The following is a 22,544-nucleotide window of genomic DNA, read 5'->3' as shown; positions in this document are numbered from 1 at the left end:
AAATATAATCAAGGATAAAAAGAGTCATTTAATAATGATAAAGGGTCAGTTCATCAAGAATACATAACAGTCCTGGGGCGCCTGGGTGGCGCAGTCGGTTAAGCGTCCGACTTCAGCCAGGTCACGATCTCACGGTCCGGGAGTTCGAGCCCCGCGTCAGGCTCTGGGCTGATGGCTCAGAGCCTGGAGCCTGTTTCCGATTCTGTGTCTCCCTCTCTCTCTGCCCCTCCCCGTTCATGCTCTGTCTCTCTCTGTCCCAAAAATAAATAAACGTTGAAAAAAAAAAATTAAAAAAAAAAAAAAAAAGAATACATAACAGTCCTAAACATTTATGCATCCATTAAGTCAGTCCACCAAAACAAGAATATAGAAAGACGCCTTTCATGGTTAAAATGCAACATCAGCATTCCTGAATCAAAAGTGAACCCTGCCAAAATGGAGCTTAAGATCTTCTTTATGTAATAAGTGGCATGCAATTTTACTAATCAAAGTGCAGTATTCCCCCAAAAGGGTCAAAGGTAGTACTGTGTGAAATGTCAAAATATGACTTCAATGCCAAGTCTGATCAAAGTGATCTAAGGTTGACTCACCTTTCATATTGCCTATCTCGTGGCAATGAAGCACCCCAATGTCGAAAGTCCATGATTAACATAAGTAAAAGGAGGCAGGATATGAAGAAGAGTCCTAGGAATGCCACCCTCTGGCGGGGAAATGGGTTCACTGTGGGCACAGTGAAGTACCAGGAGGCTGGGCAGAGGTAGGAAAAACTGATCCTGAAATGAGACAAACATTAGTAAGAAAAGTCTCTACATCTGAGTGCCAAAAAAAAAAAAAAAAAAAGGCTTTTAAACTGTATTAAAGCCCTTCCTGATAAAGGCAAAAATTTATGCCACCACCAGTCTATAGAAGTTCTTTTAGTCTCAAATTTTAGAAAAGGACCTATATGATTCATGGTGCTTCTACTATAAATCAGAAAAGCCTTATCTTCTCTTTTCCCAATGTCTGCACTTTTGGGTATAATTCAAAGAATTAGAGTTCTCATGTTTATGAAAAGATCACTAGTCTCCCTGGTCAACCTCACAACATTGAAGAATCAGAGCAACTACAACATTCCCACCAAGAATGATGTCAAAAAACTGGATAATCTGTATATTTATTCAACTAATTAAAAAATATTTTAATAGGTAATATATGCACATGAAACAAGTTTAAAAGGATATATAGTGAAAAATGAGTCTTTTGCCTTAACCTAGCATTTCCTACTGAAAGGCAAGCACTGCTACCCTGTCTCTACGTATATTTCCAGGGGTATTCTATGTTTACACGAGTATAAATATATATCAGATATGACAATATGCATGTGTGTATCTCATTCCTCTGGTTTTACACCGTACCTACTGTTCTGCATCTTTCCCCACTTACTCTATTTGACAAGTGTTCCATTTGGTACATGTAGATCCACATTAATCTTTTCTGGAAGTTCCAGAGTATCACACCATATGGATATACATATTCAACTATGAATCTCACTTCCTATATTGATTCAAAAGGACCTCGGTCTACTTTCAAACAAACAAACAAAATCTTTGTTTAACCTCCTCAAAAAGCACACAGCCTCACTCAAATGGAAATCTGAAAGAACATTACATTTTAGCACTTTCCGGAGCTGAGCAAGCACTCAGTCTACCACCCTGGAGTTATGGGCTAGAAACTATGGTAGCATTTGCCTAAAAAAAAAAAAAAAAAAAAAAGTAACTTTGATCTTCTCCCCATCCATCCGAGGAAGCTGCAAAGTCCAGATGCAGCACTAGGGCAAACCTCACTTGTAAAAACCTCCCAGGGCCCCTCAACCTATCTGCCACCCCCAACTGAGCCCCTAGCTGAGGAGAAAATGTGCAGCCTTACCTAGCCATGGGATCCCTTCAGTGGTCTCAGTGCCTGTCACCTCCTTTTCTTTTTGCCCTGAGAAATGGGTCTCCTTGTCTCAGGCATCTCCTAAGTCTGCAGCCTGTTAAGAGTTCGTTGGGTTTCAGGCTTACCTCCAGCAGTGCCCACAGGACTAGACTTCCGAGGGAAGGCCAAGGCGCCCACCCACCTACTCCAGATGCGTCCGCTCTTGTTCCTGGGGCCCAGCTGACTCTAAGCCGGCTCCCGGGGAGCCGGGCATTCTCGAGGAACCGGCGCTCCCCAGGTGGCGGGGGTTGGAAGACCCACTCCCCCTCCCCGCCTCTCCCAGCCCCGCGGCCCTCCCGCGCTCGCACTCACGGGTCGAGAGTCCCGCAGTCTCCCCTGGCACCGTTCCGCTCGGTCCAGAGCGGTTCCCCAAGGCCTTTAGTCCAGCCGGAAAAAACCTTGGGCGGGCGGCGGCGCCACGTCCCCAAGGAAACCGCAGGGAGCCAATGACTGACAGGAGAACCGCGGAGAATGGCCCACCCTCCACCCAGCCGGAGCAGCCTGCGAACTTGCTCCTCCAGCCCCACGTCCTTTCGCCAGAGTGGCCAATCCCCAAGAGCGTTCGGCCTCTAATCCCCGCCCCGGGATTTCGAGCGCGTCCAATCCGGAAGGGCGTCGTGCCGTAGCTCCGCCTCGATAGACCCGCGTTGGGCGCACAGGTGAGCTGTGTCGAGCGGTGGGTGGATCCTCTGCGCCAGCTGCGCTCTCGGCGGTGGTGCTGTTTCTTAGCTGGTTGCTTTCTACGTTGCAGCTTCCAGAATTGTGCAGCTCCGGTGGGTGGATCTTGGAGTGGCCGCGAGAGCAGTGCATCCCTTTCCCACAACCAGTTGGAGGTATTGTGTCCACCAGCCCTGATCTCCGGAATCAAACCTTCGCTATAGCCTCCTAGACTCGCGCCCTGGCCTCTTTGTCTTGTCCTGTTAGAGAAGCATAAACTGGAGACCACATCGTCTATACCGAAGCGCTTGTATCTATTCATTCAGCATTCATTGAATGTTTGTGTGCCATACATGAGCCGCTGTGCCCCTGCTCTCCCGGACCTTACAGTAATACATACAAAGGTAATGTTTCCTCAATGTTTTTCCTCCTTGCTTACACCAGCCGTTTCTCTCATTTCCAGGAGGGAGCCGTTTGTACAGGATAAAGTCCAAGTCCTTACAAATGTGGCTTATACGTGGCAGTCCACGACCCTCCCATGCAGCTTCTGCTTTTCACCTCCCTTATTATACCTCAGAAATGCACATCTATCTGTGGCTTCTGCTCTCTTAAGCTTTGCTCATTCGACCTCCTCCACCCTTCCATCCGCCTCGAATATCCTTCCCCCAACTTAGCCAACCCAACGCATACTCATCCCTTACTACTCTCAATTTAAGGGTCACCTCCCCTAAAAGTTTTACTTGACCTACAACCCCGTCATATATACCTATTGTTTCTCTTGCCATATTGAATTACAATTTATGTGTCTGTCTGTTCCAATAGAATATGCTTGAAGGCAGAGACTATCTGCTTCCACAGCAATGCTGGGCACTGCCTGGCACACAACACAGCTAATATATGACAAGTAAGTGAATGACTGGAAATAAATGAAGACCACCCAAATGAGATTAAAAATTAAAAAAGAGGCTATTTATTCTACACCTGCTATAGAAGGCAGTTAACCACCATCATTCATGTCTGGCAGAGACCCAAAGGCTGTCAGGGGAATGGGAAAGCTTAAACTGAAGAAAAAAAAAAGAAGAAAGAAAGGTTTCATGTATGCTCTGACTTGAGAGTGTTAGCATGGGGAAGTCGGTGGTGGGTTTACTAGGAGCAGGGCTTCTTATGTGATTGTGGAGAACATATTTGGCTTTCTCATATTTGGTCCTGAGTTAGAAGGTAGGGAAGAGAATTGAACAGTAGTGAGAACTCTGGAATGATTGCTATAGAGGTTATAGGTCACAATGCTAATCGTCATATATGGTCTGACATTGTCCAGTTTGTATGTTCAGGCTCTCCCCACTGTTGTTTTTTTACCTCCTTTACCCTGCCAGCCTGGATGGGCTTCCTAACTTGCCTTTCTCCCTTCAATTCTTGGTTCTCTTTTCTTTGTCTTTCAATCCCTACTCTGCTTCAGGTGTTATATTTTATCGGGGCCCCCAGAAATCACATTGGGTAGAATAGTTTCATAAAGTTAGGATTAACTGCAGAATCATACAAATATCAGATATTTTTATTATGCCAGAGCCTGGTTCAGGTAGACATGGGGAAAAAATTAACAAATGTTTGGAATATATATTTTTTAATTCCTTTTTTTAAGTTTTACTTGTTTAAGCCATCTCTACACCCAACATGGGGCTCAAACTCACGACCCTGAGATCGAGTCATGTGCTCTTCTGAATGAGCCAGGCAGGTACCCTATATTTTTTTAATTCTTCAGTTTGCCTGCCAACTGTGTAGTATTGTCTAACCTATGTATATTTCAAACTCCAGTGGTCCACTAAACAGGTATTGTTGAGTGGAATGGAGTTCCTATTTATGTTATGTTTTAAACAGTAATTAATTCATGTGATTTATTAACTATATTAGAGCTTGAAGGTACATTGAAACATCTTATAACTTACATTTCATAACTACTGTTATAAAACAGAAAGAAACCTACATTTTAATCCCAACATCTCATTATACTTTCTTTGCCCATTTCGTTTGGATAATACTTCCTTCAGTAAGTCCATATGCATTCAGTAATTTGTAGAGCATGATTCTTTACAAAAGCCCACAATGCTTATCTGATTAACAGCTCACAGGGCTGAGTTCTGAGGTTTCCAGTCAGGAGGCCAAAAAAAGTAGGTTGAGATCACTTCCCCATCTCATTTGCTGTAACTCTCAACATGTTGAAACCAATTACAGAAATCCGTATTTCAAAACAGGTCTTTAACTGCTTTTTAAAGACTTATCTACAATTACATTTACAATTTTCTCAAGAAGTCCCTGACTTCTTGACCCAGCTGTGAGTAAAATCAGCCAAACCAGTCCCACGCTCAGTATCAGTTGTCTATATCACTTTATTTCTCCTTAGTTCTCCTTCATTCCATACTCCATCCTGCCCTAATCTCTAAAGGAGTTGAAGTATTGTGGTCTTCAATCTCCCTTCCAAGTTTACTCATCTTTCTTTGTGTGCCATGTAGACACCTCATTGTCCACGACCAAACTCATAGTCTCTCCACTCTTACTTTATCCACCCAAACCTCCTCCAGTCATATTCTAACTTTGATGAACTACTGTGTGATTCACCCAAGCAGAAATTTGCAAGTCATTTTAGGATTTCTTCCTTCTACTTCCTTTCTGCTGTAGGAGAGCAAAATTTGCCACCCCAAAATGTGTCTCTTTCATATGTGGATTATTTTATGCTGATTATTTTTAACAAACAGAAGACTCAGGAAGAACTTTTCAAAATCCACCCCCCCCCCCCCAACAAATGCCTAAAAGAATTTGGAGAGAGGACCTGCTCCAGGACGGGAGCTATCAGCATAAATAACTACAGTATAATATGAACCAGGTGTGGTAGAGAGGAACTTAGCAAAGTCTGTTTATTAGAATTCCTCTCTGTGTCCCATTTTTTCTGTGTGGCCCAGCAAACATTTGTTTACCAAACATTTACTCTTTTTCATCTTCCTGTGAATTGTCCTCCTTCCCTTTGACGTCCCAACTCAGAATGGCATAGAAGCCTCAATTGCCTGACTACCTGTGGGCCTCACAGTCTCATAGGATCCCTATATGTATGTAATTAAATTTGATTTTCTACTGTTAATCTGTCTCATGTCAATTTAATTCTTATATCAGCCAAAAGAATCTTGAAGGGCATAGAAAAATTTTTCCTCCACAACACCTATTTCATCCAGTTAGTGACTAGTTGTTCTTAATTCAAATGCCCAAAATCCTCTGCAAAATCTTCTGATGAAGCGTTCTAGCTGGTGGCCCTGCATCCAGGCTCATGCCTCTCCTTAGTGCCCCTTCATTCTGATATAGTGAAATATAATCATGCTAATTCCTATCTTAAAATCCTTGTGTTTCCCCATCCCAATGGGATACAGTTCAATTTCCTTGGCGTGGTGTAGCAGATTCTGCTAACTGCCTACCCAAAAAGCCAACAATCTCTCTTCCACATTATTAACAGAATCCCAATTTTATTCTTGTAACCGCACTGCTATGCTTGGCCATATGCTTGAAGAGTACTAAGCTTCAGCCCCAGCCAGAAGGAGTAAACCGTGAAGGGTCTAAGTCAATCATGGTGTTCCACTCCCTAACCAAATATTGAGCCTGGGCATATGATGCAATTCTAACCAAGGATACTGAAGGGAAGCCAGCTGTTGGGAGGAATGGGAGGAGGGAAAACATTTCTGGGAGAGGTTTTCCCCAACTTAAAAAGATTATAAAAAGTTGACATAATGAGAATGAGAAGAGAAAGCCCCTTTTCTACCCCCAGAAGAAATCTTTTTTTTTATATGAAATTTATTGTCAAATTGGTTTCCATACAACACCTAGTGCTCATTCCAACAGGTGCCCTCCTCAATACCCATCACCGACCCTCCCCTCCCCTCCCCTCCCTCCCACCCCCCATCAACCCTCAGATTGTTCTCAGTTTTTTTAACATTTATTTATTTTTGAGACAGAGAGAGACAGAGCATGAATGGGGGAGGGGCAGAGAGAGAGGGAGACACAGAATCAGAAGCAGGCTCCAGGCTCTGAGCCATCAGCCCAGACCCCCACACGGGGCTCGAACTCACGGACCGCGAGATGGTGACCTGAGCTGAAGTTGGACGCTCAACTGACTGAGCCACCCAGGCGCCCCATCAGTTTTTAAGAGTCTCTTATGGTTTGGCTCCCTCCCTCTCTCTCTTGTTTTTTTTCTTCCTTCCCTCCCCCATGGTCTTATCCCCAGAAGAAATCTTAAGGATATGATGGCTGGAGCTTCTGTAGCCATCTTACAACCATAAGGTGAGGGGTGGGGGGCGGGGCGGGAGTTGTGGGAAGCCTGGGAATAACAGAATAGAAACACAGAAAAATCCTGGGTGCTTGGTAACATCATTGACATCATTGCTAACTTAACCAACCCAGGAGCAGCCCTACCTATGGACTTATTATTTGAGATACTAAATTCATTCCTGCTCTTACTTTTTAAGTCAGTTGAATCAGGGAGTTCTGTCACCTGTACTCTACTAACTGATATATGTGGCTTCCACTGCGTGATATGATCTAACCCCCAACATCCTCTGAACTCCCCAGCAGGTATTCTCACCCACAGCCCTGACATATTTACAGTTCTCAGGATTATGCCTTCTCTTACCTTTGAGCCTCTGTACTTGCTATTGCTTCTGAATAAATGACTTTCTTTCACTTCTTTAGCAAATGAAGTCCTATCCTACTTCTTCTTCAAAACCCAGCCCACATGTCACCTGTGAGCTCCCCCAGTGAGCCTAGGGGTTTCTTTTTCTCTGCTCTTGTACCACTTTGCTCATGGATGTTTCTATCAGAGCAAGAATAATTGTTTTAAAAGCTGGCAGCTGTGTGAGTGGACCTGGTACCAGTTGGCCTGGTAGGAAGACAGAGTAGCTAGGTTTTGGAGCTTAATGGTATGTTTGGTTATGGAAAGTAGGATCCCCTGGATTTAGCCTGGATGGGAGAGGTTTAGACCAAGAAGACTCTAGTTACTCTGCATATTAAAATACAGGATTTTGAGCATTCCCTCTAGAGACTAGGTTTGGTGAGCCCTAGTAAGAAAAAAGAAAAATACATGAAAAAAAAGGGGGACCTGTGCAAGGTGCCCATAGACAAGAATGAAGAGAATGGCCCGTGAGGGAGTTTCTGCATTATTTTTCTATAGCAGCATCACAAATTACCCCAAAACCTGGCAGCTTAAAACAACAATAAGCATGATTATCTCTCACAGTATCCATGGATCAGGAATTCGGGAGCAGTTCCGCTCAGGGTCTCTCATGAGGTGGCAATAAAGATGTCAGTCGGGGTCATGTGAAGTCTTATCTAGGGCCAAGGGATATATTTCTAATATGGCATGCGTACATGCCTGGCAAGAGGGGACTGGCTGTTGGTGGGAGGCCGCAGTTCCTCTCCACATGGACTCTCCCAGGGGTGCTTGAGTTTCCTCATGAAACAGCAGCTGGCAGCTCCCTTCTCCCAGAGCCAGCTGAAAATAAGTGCCAGGTAAAAACTCCACCCCTTTTATTACCTAGCCTCAGAAGTCAAGCGTCTTCACTTCTGCTAATATTGTTTGTTAAGAGCCAGCCCACATTCGAGGGGAGGGCCATTAGGCTCCACCTTTTGAAGGCAAAACTATCAATTTCCAGACATATTTTTAAATCAGTGCAGTTCCCAAAGCGAGGTGGTCAGGGAAATTTCAGATAATATTGTTGACTTCTAGGGTTCACCTCTGAGTTCCGTGCTATGTTATAATCCTCTCCATGACCCCATACTTTCAGCAAAAGTCTGAAGACACTATAGCCATGTGTTGGAGTACTTTGAGGGATGAAGGCATAGCAGTGCAAAAAGATAATAGCAACTGCAGGATGTGAATTAACAAGGAGGATGATTGAAAAGTTGACAGAGGCAGGAAATCAATGGCACAGGTCATTGAGAGAAGTGAAAGGCTACTCTTCAGAGATGCCAGCAAGAGAGGTGGGGGGCAGTATGGCAAACTCGAAAATGCCCACAGTACTTGCGATGGAGGCATGGGTATTGATCCCCAACTCTTGGTATCCATTCCAGTTTGGATGTGGGCACCTTATCCAGGCCTAGCCCCTGTGCATTTGAGGATTCCGACTCTCTAGGGGTGGCTCTAGGGGGGGGACCACTGGCTTTAGGGGTGGGACATGCAAAATTATGCAAAATCCCATCCCTTGGCCACAGCCATTTTTGTCAGGAGTGGCCAGATAGTTAAATTCCAGACAAAGAAATATTTGCTGGGACAAATAAAAAAAATTATTGGCTTTCCTAAGAGAGTGTTTGAGGGAGCAATTCTCTCTCTGCCCCACCCCCTCCACTCCCTAGATTGTTGATGACATGATTAACTGAGTCAAACCAAACCTGAATTCCATTCTGTCTCTGGACATCCAGTTATATGAGCTAACAAATATCTTTTATTGTTTAAGTCAGTATGAAATGAGTATTATTTTTTCCATTTTTTTTGTATGTTGGATAATTTTCACAACTAAAACATAGAAAACTATATTAGATAACATTTTTCAACTACCAGGCTGGCAAAAATTAAAATGTCTGATAATACACTGTTAGCAAAGGGGTAAAAACCCTTCCATTCTTCCAGATCCTTAGGCCCAAAATCTTGGAGTTATCCTTAATCTGTGCCTTGCTCCTGTTGGCACTACTTTAAAAATGTGTCCAGAATCTAGCCATCGCTCACTAACCTCATTGCCACACCCTGGTCCAAACTACTATTATTTCTTCCTGAAATATTGTGTTAGCCTCCTAACTAATCTTTCTGTATCTATCCTTGCCCCCACAGGCTACGCTGAATGCTGCAACTGGTGTGATCCTCTCAAGCATAAGCCAGGTCATGTCACTCCTCCAAACTCTCCAGTGGCTTCTCATCTCAGAGTAAAAGCCCTAGTCCTCATAACCTACAACACGCACACCTCTTAACTCTCAAACCTCATTTCTCACTGTTATTCCCTTCGCTTACTTTACTTTAGCCACATGGGCCTCCTTACTGTTTCGAGAACATGATAGGTCCTTTGTTCCTTTATGTTTTTTGTAATTTCTGTTCCCTTCTCCAGAGTTATTATAATCCGCTCTCCCTACCTAGTGCCTTGCTGTCTTCAGTCCTTATTGAAATATTTATTTCTCGGTGAGACTCACCCTAACTATTCTATTTAAAATGGTAACTGTCCTTCCCACCCACACTTCCTACATCACCATTTTGCATACAGTATGTTTTACTTATTGGTTTACTGTCTGTCTCCTTACAACTTGAATATAATCTCCATCAGAACAGGAGTTTGGCTCTAAAAATGAATAAGGAAACTCTTTATGTACTGATATGAGAATATCTCAAAGAAATATCGTTAAATAAAAAACTGACAGCTAGTGAAATACCTCATAAAACATACAAAAACTAACTTGAAATAGATCATAGTCTTTAAGGGCTAAAACTGCAAAGCCTGTAAAGGAAAAAAAATAGGAAATCTTACTGACCTTGAGTTTAACAAAGATTTCATAGATTCAACAGTGAAAGCAAGATCCAAAAAAGTAACTTAAAAAATTGGTCTTCATTCAAACCAAGATCTGCTCTTCAAGAGACACTGCTAAGAGAATAAAAAGATGAGCCACACACTGGGAGAGAAAATATTTGCAAATCATATATCTGATAAAGGACTTGTATCTAGAACATAAAAAGAATCCTCAAAACTGAATAATAAGGAAGGAAACAAACAACCCAATTATAAACAGAAGATTTAGACACTTAACAAAAAAAAAAGATATACAGATGGCAAATAAGCACACGAGATGTTCAACATCATTAGTCATGAGGGGCATGGAAATTAAAACTACAATGAGATACCACTACATACACACTAGAACGGCTATAATCAAAAAGACAATAATTGCCAAGAATGTGGTACCATGTGCTACCATGTCATGAGGACCCTTAGCAGCTTTCTGGAGAGGCCCACGTGGAGGGGAACTGAGGCCTCCTGCCAACAGGCAGTATTCACTTGACAGTTGTGTGAGTGAGTCATCGTGGACATGGATTCTCCAGCCGCAGTCAAGCCTTCATGTAACTGCAGACCCTGCTGACATCCTGACTACGACTTCCTGAGATACTCCAAGTCCTAATCACTCATCTAAACTAATCAAATTCCTCACCTACAGAAACTGATAATAAATGTGTATTGCTGTTTTAAGCCACTATGCTTTGTAGTACTTTGTCCCAGAGCAGTAGATAACTAATATACAACCACATAGGATTAAAAGAAATAACATATACATTAGCTGGCACACAGTAAGCCCTTCCTAAAAGTTCGCTGTTATCGTTGTTGTATAAGGCATGCATGGGTTTGTTCTCACCAGCAAATGCAGGTTTCTTGCAGAGGAGGACTTCACTTCATTCCTTTTTTTTTGCACTCTCTGCCTCTCATCCTTTTTAATCCTCAGCACGGTGCTGGGCTTAAAGCAGCAGAAGCCCACTAAGTAACTCAAAGGGAAGGATTGAAATCCAAAGGTGAAACAGTTTTACCTTTGTTACTATAAGGATAACTTTCCACTACCTAAAATATTTGATTATCTCTTTTAGTGCAGTTAATGTAAATTCCTGGGCTTTTATACGTTAGTTTGTAATGAGTAAGCTGTAAAAGCAAGGAAGACTACGGGATGAAGGGGAAAGATTTCGTTAATTAAGAAGAGACAATGAAAAAACAAGGATTGGGTAAGGCAGAAGACCAGTTAAGAGGGTCAGCAATGTAGGATGCCTGGGTGGCTCAGTTGGTTAAACATCTGACTTGATCTTTGGCTCAGGTCATGAGTTTGCAGTTTGTGAGTTCGAGCCCCGCGTTGAGCTCTGTGCTGACAGTGCAGAGCCTGCTTAGGATCCTCTCTCTCTCTGCCCTGCTTCTGCTCGTGTGCTCTCTTTCTCTCTCAAAATAAATAAATAGACTTTAAAAAAATGGGGGTGGGTGGGCAGGGAGATGCCTGTAGTAAAAAAGAGTAAAAATGGGAATCACACCTGGAGGACAGCCAGGAAAATCACACTGATAAATCAGGACTTCAGTGTTCATGGGTTTGAGGCCGACATCAGCAGCCACAACTTGTTTGTTGAGAATGATGGTGTTGTTTTTATTGTTGGTAATGTTGTTGCCTCCATAACTGTGGCTAGTTACTTTGAGAATATATCCCATATTTATGAAAGATTCAAAGCCACAGAGCAGTAAAAATACATCATATCTACTTAGATAAATACCCCAAGCTTCGTCCCTTGCTGACAGCTTATCTTCTTTGTATGTCATGGATAATAGACCATTACATTCTCTGATAATATTCAAGGAAAGTTTTGCAATTCTAGCCATTTTATTTAAGGAATTAAAGATATTTAAATCTACTGTTTATGGTACGAAGTGCATACAATAATTGAGGACACACATGACATGGACCCAAAGTATGGATATTCTTGTTAGGAGAAAAAAGAAGGCTTATTTGTGCAGTATCCCACATTTGGTGCTCTAGTCTAGCAACAGGTTATGCAAACAAGCAAAGGGCATGGTCATCTTGGTTTCTTGCTTGGCAGCTAGGTGACATGTTGCCAGTGATTTCTGTGATGGCTAGATGGCAGTCAAAAAGTAAAATCAGGTAATTATAATGATAGTAATCAACCTTTGCTGAGTTCCAACTATATGCTGATATTAGAGTAACAACTTTATTCTTTCTCTGATTGAAACCTCAAACAATCCAATAAAATACATGTGATTACCATTTTACAGAAGAGGTAACTGAAGTTTAGATCATGTCATGGAACTTCAGCTACCCTGTGCTACCCTCCTGCTTCTCATTTTCTGACAATTGTGACCAAGGTAAAGTCAGGATGAGTCAGAGATAAGGCTCTTGTTTCTAACTTAAAAAAAAAAAAATCATTTTAACTAACTCTATTTTGGTGGTTTATTACCTTGATCTAGAAAGGCAACAGACTGTGGTTAAGTTTTCAGACTAGTGTTTGAGACCTGGTTTCATCACTTACTAGCTGTGTGGCCTTGAAGAAGTCATATTCACTTAATTTCATTTTCTTATCCATAAAATAAGAATAATATCTCAACTTCCAGGGTTGCTGCCCTCAATCTTTCTTCACAGCAGCCACAGCGACCTTTTCAAAATCCAAAGTGGACCATGTTATCTCACTTCAACTTAAAATTCTGCAGTGAGATCCCATTTTTCTTAAGATATAAACTGATCCCCTTAACATGACTTTCAGAGCCTCTCATGGTCTGGCCCCTAATTAACCCCAGGCTCATCTCAAAACTATGCTTCCCCCTGCCCCAAGTCATTTGGCCTAATCCTCTAATTACAGGACTTAGGCAGTATGACATTCTCCTTGTCCAGAAGGCTTTGCCTCCCTTACCCCTTTTGCCCCCCACCCGTCTGACTTTGCTTAATTAACTCTTCTCATCTTTAAGATCCTATTTCAAATGTGACCTTTTAATAAACCTTTACAAGTAGTAACAGGGGCTCTCTTTCCAGCCCTGGCTCCCGAACTCACTGTAGGGCTGTTGCTTCCAAGAGTGCTTCCCAGAATTAATGCCAAGATCAGGAAAGGGATGAGTTTTTCGAGCACCCTGTTGGGTGGTGTCCCTGGCTACAACTGCCAGGACACCTGGGAGAGTTAGGCCTTGGGCTGGAGGGAGCTAGTGAGGGTACTGGAACTTGCTGGATGAGTCATTGCCACCACCTAAGGGGAGACATAGCAGCTCAGGCCTAAGATCCACAAATGTCTCATTCATTTTTTATTCAAATAAATGTTACCAAGTACTCACAGAGTTTGAAGTGCAATGCTATTCTGAAGATATAAAGAGGCAGGGGGCGGGGGGGAGAAAGTTAAAAGATGCTCCTGCCCTGATGGGGTTTACCATCTAATGTGATATAGACATTAATGAAATAACTTTATAAACATATGCAAAATTACAACTATCTAAGTTCTACAAAGTAGAGGACCTGAGGCATGTGATGGGGGAACTGATCAGTCTGGGGCATCAGGAAAATAATGATTGAATTGGACTATGAAAACAATATCAGATTTTGATGAATAATTACCTACACAAAAAGTAAAATTTTACTGGAATATACCTCTTAGTAGATGGATGGGGCTTTTAGAACATTTTAGATTACATCATGGATCATTAGATGACTATTATTTTTTGGTAGAGTGAGATGGAGTCCATCACCAATTCTTTTCCTATTTTTTGTTATTATAGGTAAGTATCAAGAAACCTTTTTACATAAATAAGCGAATGCAAGCAAAACAAAACAAAACGAAAACCAGGTAAGTGAATGAATGGAATTTTGCCGAATCTTTGTCACAATTTTTCCATCTCCTTAAATTTTGTTAAAGGGTTAGGTACTATCTCATTTGCAAAAGGACATGTTACTCAATTGAGTAATCTCTTTCTCAGTCTCTGGAAATAACACCAAAGTCAAGTGACTAATCAAGTGACTATTAATTGTTCTTGTTTCTCTGTCACTTAAAGCCATTCTGGTTTTGGAGCTAAAAACCCCAAAACATTGGTTGTGTTTCATAATTTTTCTTGTTGATTGCAAACAAAGACCTATATCAATTATTTAGGTCATGCTAAAGTCCCTTAAGAAGACATTATAGATGGGTAGAAATTAGAAAAATATTATATGTAGATTTGTAATTTCAAGATTTAAACAGTAAGTTTAAAATTATTTGACAGAATTAAAAGGACATGTCACCATCTGAGAAGACTTTTTAAAAAAATTTTAATGTTTATTTTTGAGAGAGACAGAGAGTAGGGGAGGGGCAGAGAGAAGGAGACACAGAATCTGAAGCAGGCTCCAGGCTCTGAATTGCCAGCACAGAGCCCGACATGGGGTGACTCAAACCCAAGAACTGTGAGATCATGACCTGAACCACCCAGGCACCCCTCTTTTTTGTTTTTTTAATGTTTATTTATTTTTTGAGAGAGAGAGAGACAGACACAGAGTGTGAGTGGGGGAGGGGCACACACACACACACACACACACACACACACACACACACACACAGTGTGAGGTAGGCTCCAGGCTCTGAGCTGTCAGCACATAGCCCGATGTAGGGTTTGAACTCACAGACCAGACTGTGAGATAATGACCTGAGCTGAAGTCAGATGCTTAATCAACTGAGCCACCCAGGTGCCCCAGGAGATGGTAATTCTATTAAATGAAACTGTTTCCTAAGGCTCGGGGCATTATATCTGAAATTATATTTGGGGTACATTTTGTCTTACCAGGTACATAAGTAGATGCTTTTATGAGTGCAGTTTTATCTACTGCATCATCTACTGGAAATAAACAGCCCTGGGGGCAGCAGCGCTTACAGAAAGGTGTAAAAATAATTACTTGAGGGGATTACTTACAGAATTTACATGTTTCTGTCACAGTAGTAAGGGCATGATAGAAATGCATAAATGAGGAGGAAAATGAGTGGCAGTTAAGGAGATTGGTGCCCAAAGAAGAGTAAATATGGATTTATTGTATCAAATAATACTTTTTTTCCTGTGTTGTTTCAACTCAATTTGAGTATGAATTAAACAGAAACTTCCTCCTAGACAAGAACCAGTGAAGCAAAGTAATTTTTCTGGATTTTTGCCTGTGAGCCACAGATGAGATTATGTTTTCCTTAGATCAAAATTAGTAATTTTCCTTGTTTTGGCTTTTTTTTTCTTTCACAAATAAGATCCCTTAGGAGAAGCTTTAAGAAAAAAGAATAGTGTGATTGCAGTAACTAGCCCCCCCTCCAAAGTAGATGTGCAAAGGGTTACAGTTTATTGCTTAAAGGCTGATGAAACCCAAGTTCCAAAAGAAAATACTCTTCAACGTATCCCAATTAGACCTTTTAGTTTGTTAAGAACAGCTTTATTGAGATGTAACTTACATGCCATAAAATTCACCCAATACAGTGGGTTTTAGTATATTCACAGGATTGTGCAACCATCACGATATAAATTTAAAACATTTTCACTGACCAAAAAGAAAGTCTGTATCCATTAACAATCATTTCCCAGATCTTTCACTTTTGTCCAAGGTAGATTTTCTTCAACTTGATGTGAGGCAGGCAATCCAGGAGTTGTATAAGTGGTTTAGAGCTGCTGTTTGGAGTCAGGCATAAATATTTGAGAGGATAACAAGATACTAGTTTATTCAGCTCATCTGTTGGGTGCTAGCCGATCTTGTTTTTTTAAAGTTGAGGTGAAAGTCATGTAACAAAGTAACCATCTTTTTTTTTTAATGTATAGTTTTGACAGAGAGCATGAGCAGGGGAGGGGGTAGGGGAGAGAGAGAGGGAGACACACAATCTGAAGCAGGCTCCAGGCTCTGAGTTGTCAGCACAGAGCCGGATGAAAGGCTTGAACTCACAAACTGTGAGATCATGACCTGAGCCAAAGTCAGTCACTTAACTGACTGAGCCACCTAGGAGTGCAAGAAAGTAACCATCTTAAAGTGAACAATTCTGTGGCATTTAGTGCATTCACCACGTTATGCAACCAACACTTTTACCTACTTCCAAACCATTTCATCACCCCAAAAGGAAACCCTGTACCCATCAAGCAGCTTCTCCTGTCTCATCACTACTACCAATCCCTGTTCTATCTCTGTGCAGCTACATACATATTCTGGATATTTCATGTAAGTGGAATCACATTTGGCTTCTTTCACTTAACATATTTTTGAGGTTGATTCACATTGTAGTAGTATATATAGATCACTACTTTCATTCCTTTTTACATCTGAATTATATTGTGTGTATATACACAATTTGTTTATTCATTCTATTGATGGACATTTAGACCCTTTCCACGTTTTGCCTATTGTGAAAAGTGCTGCTATGGAATAAGCATGTACACGTACTTGTTTAAGTACCTCTTTTCAATTGTTTCAGATATATCTAGGAGTGAAGTGGTGGGTCGTATGGTAACTCTGTTTAACTTTTTGAGGAACTCCTAAACTGTCTTCAAAAGTGACTGAACCATTTTACAGCAATGTGTGAAAGACTCCAATTTCTCCACATCCTTGTCAACACGTATTTTCTCCCATCCAAGTACTAACCAGGCCCGACCCTGCTTAGCTTCCGAGATCAGACGAGATCGGACACGTTCAGGGTGGTATGGCCGTAGACTCAACACGTATTTTCTGTGTTTTTGATTATAGCCATCCTAGTGTGTGTGAAATGGTATAGCCAATACTCTATGTTGACAAAAGAAAATGTTTTTAGTACAAGCATGAATATTCAAGAAAAAACAAAAGATGAATTTACTTTAACATATTTCCTTTTACTTGAAGGCATGGTGTCGATCTGTGAAAATTAAACAGGTACTTTCCCTATACTTCTAGAAGTTATGCAAAATGTAAAATTAAGACCAAAGTTGAGACATGAGTAAATGAAGAGCATCACTCAGCTTTCTTGCTTCTGACCAGAGAGGGAACACTGTACTATATTTATAGCATATCATTTCTTCCCAGCACACATTTTTATAAATCTTGAATATTCTTGTCCCAAGATAGATAAGACACAGAACTTGCCATGATGTGTCAACTGAGTGAAATAAGGCACTACTGCCTTTAACATTTAATTATGCTTTTTTTGCTTTATTCTAAAGAGAATCTCCCTCAGAAACAATGTATTCTTTGATAATACGTTGTGGTTAAATTAAAAACCCATTATGCCACTGTACAATATATATGTACCCCAACTATCCCACAAGGACCAAAATATCCATTCCTAAAGACATGTTTTGCCCTAATGGAAATATACTTAAGTCAGACAAACACATGAAATCTACAGTTGTACCTTGATTGAAGGGGGCCTTGCTGGCACCAGGACTACCTGGTGGCTTAGCTACCTGGAGGTTTGTACATACCAGGACAATGAACTATACCAAGACGAAGGACAGGTGAAGACACACTTTCCTTTTGTAAGGTGGGAGGACAGACTAAGAAACAGGAGGAAGGAAAGGAGAGCTGCCTCAACTGCTTTCTCAGAAAGATGAATGTTAGGAAAGATGCAGAAGACATGGAATAACAAATTGATTCCCTTGAAACTGTTCCCCACACACCCCCTGGAAATGTGTACATTCTCCAGTTTTAAACTGCTCAAACACATATCTTCTTATCCCTTCTCTCCTCAGTGACTGCCCCACCTCTGAATTCCTACAGCTTTCATGGTCTACTCTTCATAATTTAGGAATCTATTTCTCTTTAAGTAACTGTAAAGAAGTCAGTGTTATTTGCACGGGTGGCTGCTGGAATCCATCTCATTCTGTATTATACCTCATATAGTCATGTGGAATGGCAGTTCAGGGAAAGAGGGTATTATAAGCTGGAAGTAGTGGGACTTGTTTTGGACCTTCAAGAAGGAGAATTTTGGTAAGAAAAAAGGGTGAAATGCATTCTCGGGATGAACATGTATCAGGATATAAACCTGATACTGTAAACAAAGATTCAAACTAACAGCAACTGCTTAAACGAGTTCTCTCATGTACCAGAACGTGATTAGTCCAAAGGTATTACTGTTACTGCCCAAAAGGCAGCAGTTTTCTTCAACCGGTTGCTCTGCCCACCTAAGGTATAGGCCTTGTCTATGTGGCCAAAAATGGTTAACAACTTCTGGGTCTGTATTGTAAAGGACAAGAAGGGAGAACATGAAGAAAATACTCAGAGGACATAATCTTCCTTTTAAAGGCAGAACCCAGATGTCTCATGCCACTTACACTCACATCCCATGAAGTAGAACTTAGTCACACAGCTAACACCAGCTGAAGGGGAAGCTGGGGGAAATATGGACTTCAGCTGGACTTATAGCTCCAAACTAAAACTTGAGGTTTCTATTATTAAACAAAATAGATGAAACTTGATAGTGAGACAATGAATAGTCTCATTGGTAGAGGCAGAAAATAAAGACAGTAGAGAAGAGAGAATATGAAAAGCAATGGTCCTAGGAATGTGAGAAAAAATCCTACAATGTCTGACTGAGGAGCTGCAGGTATGGGAGCTATTGAGGGCTTCTAAGGAATATCTCCAAGAAGGTTATTTCTCTGTTAGCTCCTTTTTTTTTTTTTTTTTTAGGGAAGTTTAAGGGTTGGTAAGGTGTAGGGCAGCATGTGCAGATGTGTTGAAGGTGGGACGTCAGATAGTCAGGGTGGGTTAGGTGCTTGCTATTCAAAGTGTGCTCCAGGGTCTGATGGCATGAGCATCACCTGGGAACTTGTAAGAAACGCAGAATCCCCGTCCCCACTAGAGAATTATAATCTGCATTTTAACAAATTCTTCGGGTGACTAATATTACAGTAAAGTCTGAGCGGTGGCACTGGGCTAGATTATGCTATGGTGTGGAATAATCCCAAAATCTGTTTTAAAGACAAAGATTATTTCTTACTCATGCTGAAAGCCCATCTGAGGGGAAGGGGGTAGCAAGTAAGTGACTTTGCTTCATCATCCTTACTGGGGCACCAGGCTGATGGAGCCTTCTAAACATCACCAGTCATGTGGCAGGGAAGTTCATATGTGGCTCTCACACTTCTCTCATATTTCCTTGGTCAAAGCAAATCCACTGTTATGCATAAGCCATGCCTATCTTTAAGGAGGTGGGAAGAACAATCCTTACCATGTACTTGGAAGGATGGGAATCCCAGAGGTGAAGCCCCTGAAGCCAGGGAATCCCAGAGGTAGGACATTCAAAGGTTCTTACAGTATATATGTGAAGGTATCAGATACTGGGAAAATGAATCAAAAGGAAGGAAAAAGAAAGCACAAATGCTTCAGAATATTTCTAAAGGATAGCTACAGAAGACCTCCAGCTTTAGAAAAGGAACATTTTGGAGGAACTGGTTGGAGTGGGAAGTGGAAGGGGCTAAGTTTGGAATGAACATGCCAAGTCAGATATTAAGGTGGATGTTCACCCTCTGCCTATCTCCCCAATCTCATCCTGTGTCACCTCCCCTTTCTCTCACCATGTTCCAGCCACACTCACTTTTGTTCCTTCATGCACCAACCTTGTTCTCACCGCAGGGTTATTGTACCTACTGTTTCTTCTGGAATGCTCTTTTCTGGGTTTGTCATTTAGAACTTACCATGGTGTCATCTCCTCAGAAAGGCCTTTCCCAGTCCAACAAACGTAGCCACCTAGTCACACTTTATCCCACCTATTTCAGTATCAGAATCATACCTAGAGTTAACTGGTATTTTTGTCTATCACCCTCCCCTCATTAAAAAAGTAAGCTTCATGAGGGGTGCATGGGTGGCTCAGTCTGTTGAGCATCTGACTTCGGCTCAGGTCATGATCCCACGGCCTGTGGGTTTGAGCCCCGCATCAGGTTCTGTGCTGACAGCTCAGAGCCTGGAGCCTGCTTCAGATTCTGTGTCTCCCTCTCTCTCTGCCCCTCTCCCACTCACACACTGTCTCTCTTAAAAATAAATAAACATTAAAAAAAAAGAAAGAAAGAAAAAGTAAGCTCCATGCGAACTCCATGGACTGTGACTTGGGTCACCAGCTTCAAGTACAGAGCTGGCACTCAATAAATATTTACTGAATGTTCACATGGAAATTTTAGTTAAGAAGTATGCAATGAAAGAAATATAAGTCCAATGAGAAAAGCAGGTTTGGAATGGTAAGGTTCTCTAAGGTAGTGAAGATGAACAAGAAGTATTAAACCTTTAGGAATGTTCTCCTTCAGTCGGTAGAAAAGTGTCAGAGACTGAGGAGTCTAAAACGTAGAATAAAGTGGCTCCTAATGAGGAAAAAAATTTCAGTGAGGGATGGGTTATTGAGGCCACGAGGGAATAAGAAAAAGGCCATTGCATTTGGAAAGGTCATTTGTGACTACCGAATTAAGGAGTAAAAATGTAGGGCTGAGGGGCGCCTGGGTGGCGCAGTCGGTTAAGCGCCCGACTTCAGCCAGGTCACGATCTCGCGGTCCGTGAGTTCGAGCCCCGCGTCGGGCTCTGGGCTGATGGCTCAGAGCCTGGAGCCTGTTTCCAATTCTGTGTCTCCCTCTCTCTCTGCCCCTCCCCCGTTCATGCTCTGTCTCTCTCTGTCCCAAAAATAAATAAACGTTGAAAAAAAATTAAAAAAAAAATATGTAGGGCTGAAGGAGAAAAAGGACATAGCAGGTATAACTCATTACTGGAGTAGTTTGGCAGTAAAGAGAATTAGTACTCTAGCAGGATTGAGTGGTTTTCTTTTTGTGAGTCCTATTCATTTTTCAAGGGAAGTGAGCTGGAGAAGGGGAAAGATGTAGAAGAGGGGTTCTTAACCTGAAGTTCATGGACCTCTAGGTGTGTGCATGGGGAATGGGAAGTGGAGGGGCGAAGAGGATTTGTAGCTTCATTATTTTCCAAAAGGTCGAGACCCTAAGGTTAATAACCATTGCTGAGGAGAGACAGAATAGGTGAGTAAAAAAAGTTAAAAACAAAAACTCCCAGAGGCCCAGAGAAGGGCTAGCTTCAGAGAAAAAAAGGACAATCTCTTCCTTAAAGCAAAGCTATAACCAGAAGGGAAAGTTCACAATTGCATCACCATCTCAGCAAAACAGGTAGAAAGACTGAGCTGGAACCAGTGGGAGGCTTGTACAAACACGCCCCAGAGAAGGGATACTGAAGCAGGGCAGACGGAGGAGCGGGGAAAGCTCCTGCGTTCACTCAGACTAGCCAGCAGCCCTCGTGTAGCTCCCGCGCGGCAGCGTCGCCCAGGAAGTGGTGCTCGACGCCGGGGCTCGCTGGCATTGTCCTTCACCTGAGAGCGCCCCTCTTAAACCCCGGCGGACCCGCCCGGGAGGGAGAGCGGTCTTATCACAAAAGGCAGTCACCACCAGGCAGCGGTGGTCATCAGCGCGTCAGCTTCGGGGAAAGTGGTACGTCCGAGCTTCTCCACAGCCGCCGTACTTTCCGTGCTTGTTGCGGCAAGCTGTCTCCAGACCCGCCTCTCCGCCTGTCGTCATCTCTGAATCATCCCGCCCCATTTCGACATCTCTCTTCCCTCCCTCCAGCTCTCGGCTCGGCGCAGGACCCAGCGACAGCGGGCCCCGGGGAACTCATTCATTCAACAACTGCGGGGTTTACAGGGCGACTTCGGGTGCAAGCCTGGTGAGGCGCGCTAGGGCCTGAGGAGCACAGGGCCTTCGGGAGTCGGCTCGCGAGCTGCACGAGACGGGGTGGGGGGGCATCGCTCCAAATGCGACCAGTCTAACGAGCCGCCGCCCGCTTGTCGCAACAGCTTCCCGGAACGGCCCGCGGGCCGCGCCAGGGGATACCCGGCTCAAGCTGGCTCCACCTCACGCCGGCCTGAGATCCCGCGGGAACAGAGCTCTCGGGCCAAGGCCGCCTGCACGCGACCCGCGCATCCCGGGATTTGGGGCGGGCGCTCGAACGCAGATCCTAACGGCATCCGTCAGCGGTTTGACCTTGAAGGCCTGGCACCACGCCCCATCCACCCCAGAGGGTACCGCCTGGAGCTCCACAGGCGCCAGTCTGGGGCCCAAATCCGGCCTCTCTCGCCCCTGGGCTCTTCGCTCTCTTCCGGTAGCCAATCGGATCCCGACGTGATGAGGGCCAATGGCCGCGGTCAAAGTATCAAGAGTGGTTGAGCCTATCAAAGTTCAGCCTGAAGTTTCTCCCGCCCTCCAGAAAAGTCGGAGGGCGGGTTGATCTTACATGTTGGCCAATCAATAGCCAATAAACAAGAAGCTTCCAAGATCAAAGGGGAAGGGGTGGAACCTAAGCAGTAGCAACGCCACGGGGTGGAGGAATGACAGGCCACTTCTCTAATACCACACACATTTTTTTCCTACGAAAGCAAAGGGGCGGGGATAACTTGGCAGCTGCACCAATGG

The 22,544-nt window shown here is 42.9% G+C and overlaps 2 protein-coding genes across 3 annotated transcripts in view; one reads left to right on the top strand and one right to left on the bottom strand.

Moving 5' to 3' along the window:
* The window catches only part of ENTPD7 (ectonucleoside triphosphate diphosphohydrolase 7), a 45,791-nt gene extending 43,441 nt beyond the window's left edge, over positions 1–2,350 (bottom strand). The window contains exons 1-3 of the mRNA XM_047073287.1: positions 2,266–2,350; positions 1,906–2,008; positions 591–773 (exon numbers count right to left, since the gene is read on the bottom strand). Of these exons, the coding sequence (XP_046929243.1) occupies positions 591–773; positions 1,906–1,913 (191 nt within the window). The 5' untranslated portion in view covers positions 1,914–2,008; positions 2,266–2,350. The remainder of the gene's footprint in view (positions 1–590; positions 774–1,905; positions 2,009–2,265) is intronic.
* A 288-nt stretch (positions 2,351–2,638) lies between these two features.
* SLC25A28 (solute carrier family 25 member 28) overlaps positions 2,639–22,544 on the top strand; it is a 29,691-nt gene continuing 9,785 nt past the window's right edge. Inside the window, exons 1-2 of one of the 2 annotated variants that reach the window (XR_006960927.1) lie at positions 2,639–3,014; positions 9,467–9,853. Coding sequence is in view for 1 of the 2 variants with exons in the window: in XM_047073277.1 (XP_046929233.1) it covers positions 2,964–3,014 (51 nt within the window). In the remaining variant the exon portion in view is untranslated. Of the gene's footprint in view, positions 3,015–9,466; positions 9,854–22,544 lie in introns of those variants that run through there. The other variant, XM_047073277.1, reaches the window with a different exon arrangement.

Source organism: Lynx rufus, unplaced genomic scaffold (genome assembly GCF_022079265.1).
Source record: "Lynx rufus isolate CCGP_SWC_20201006 ecotype Redwood Valley unplaced genomic scaffold, mLynRuf1.p SCAF_11, whole genome shotgun sequence".
In the NCBI taxonomy this organism is placed as follows: domain Eukaryota; kingdom Metazoa; phylum Chordata; class Mammalia; order Carnivora; family Felidae; genus Lynx; species Lynx rufus.
This window is presented reverse-complemented; position numbering and strand designations above follow the sequence as displayed.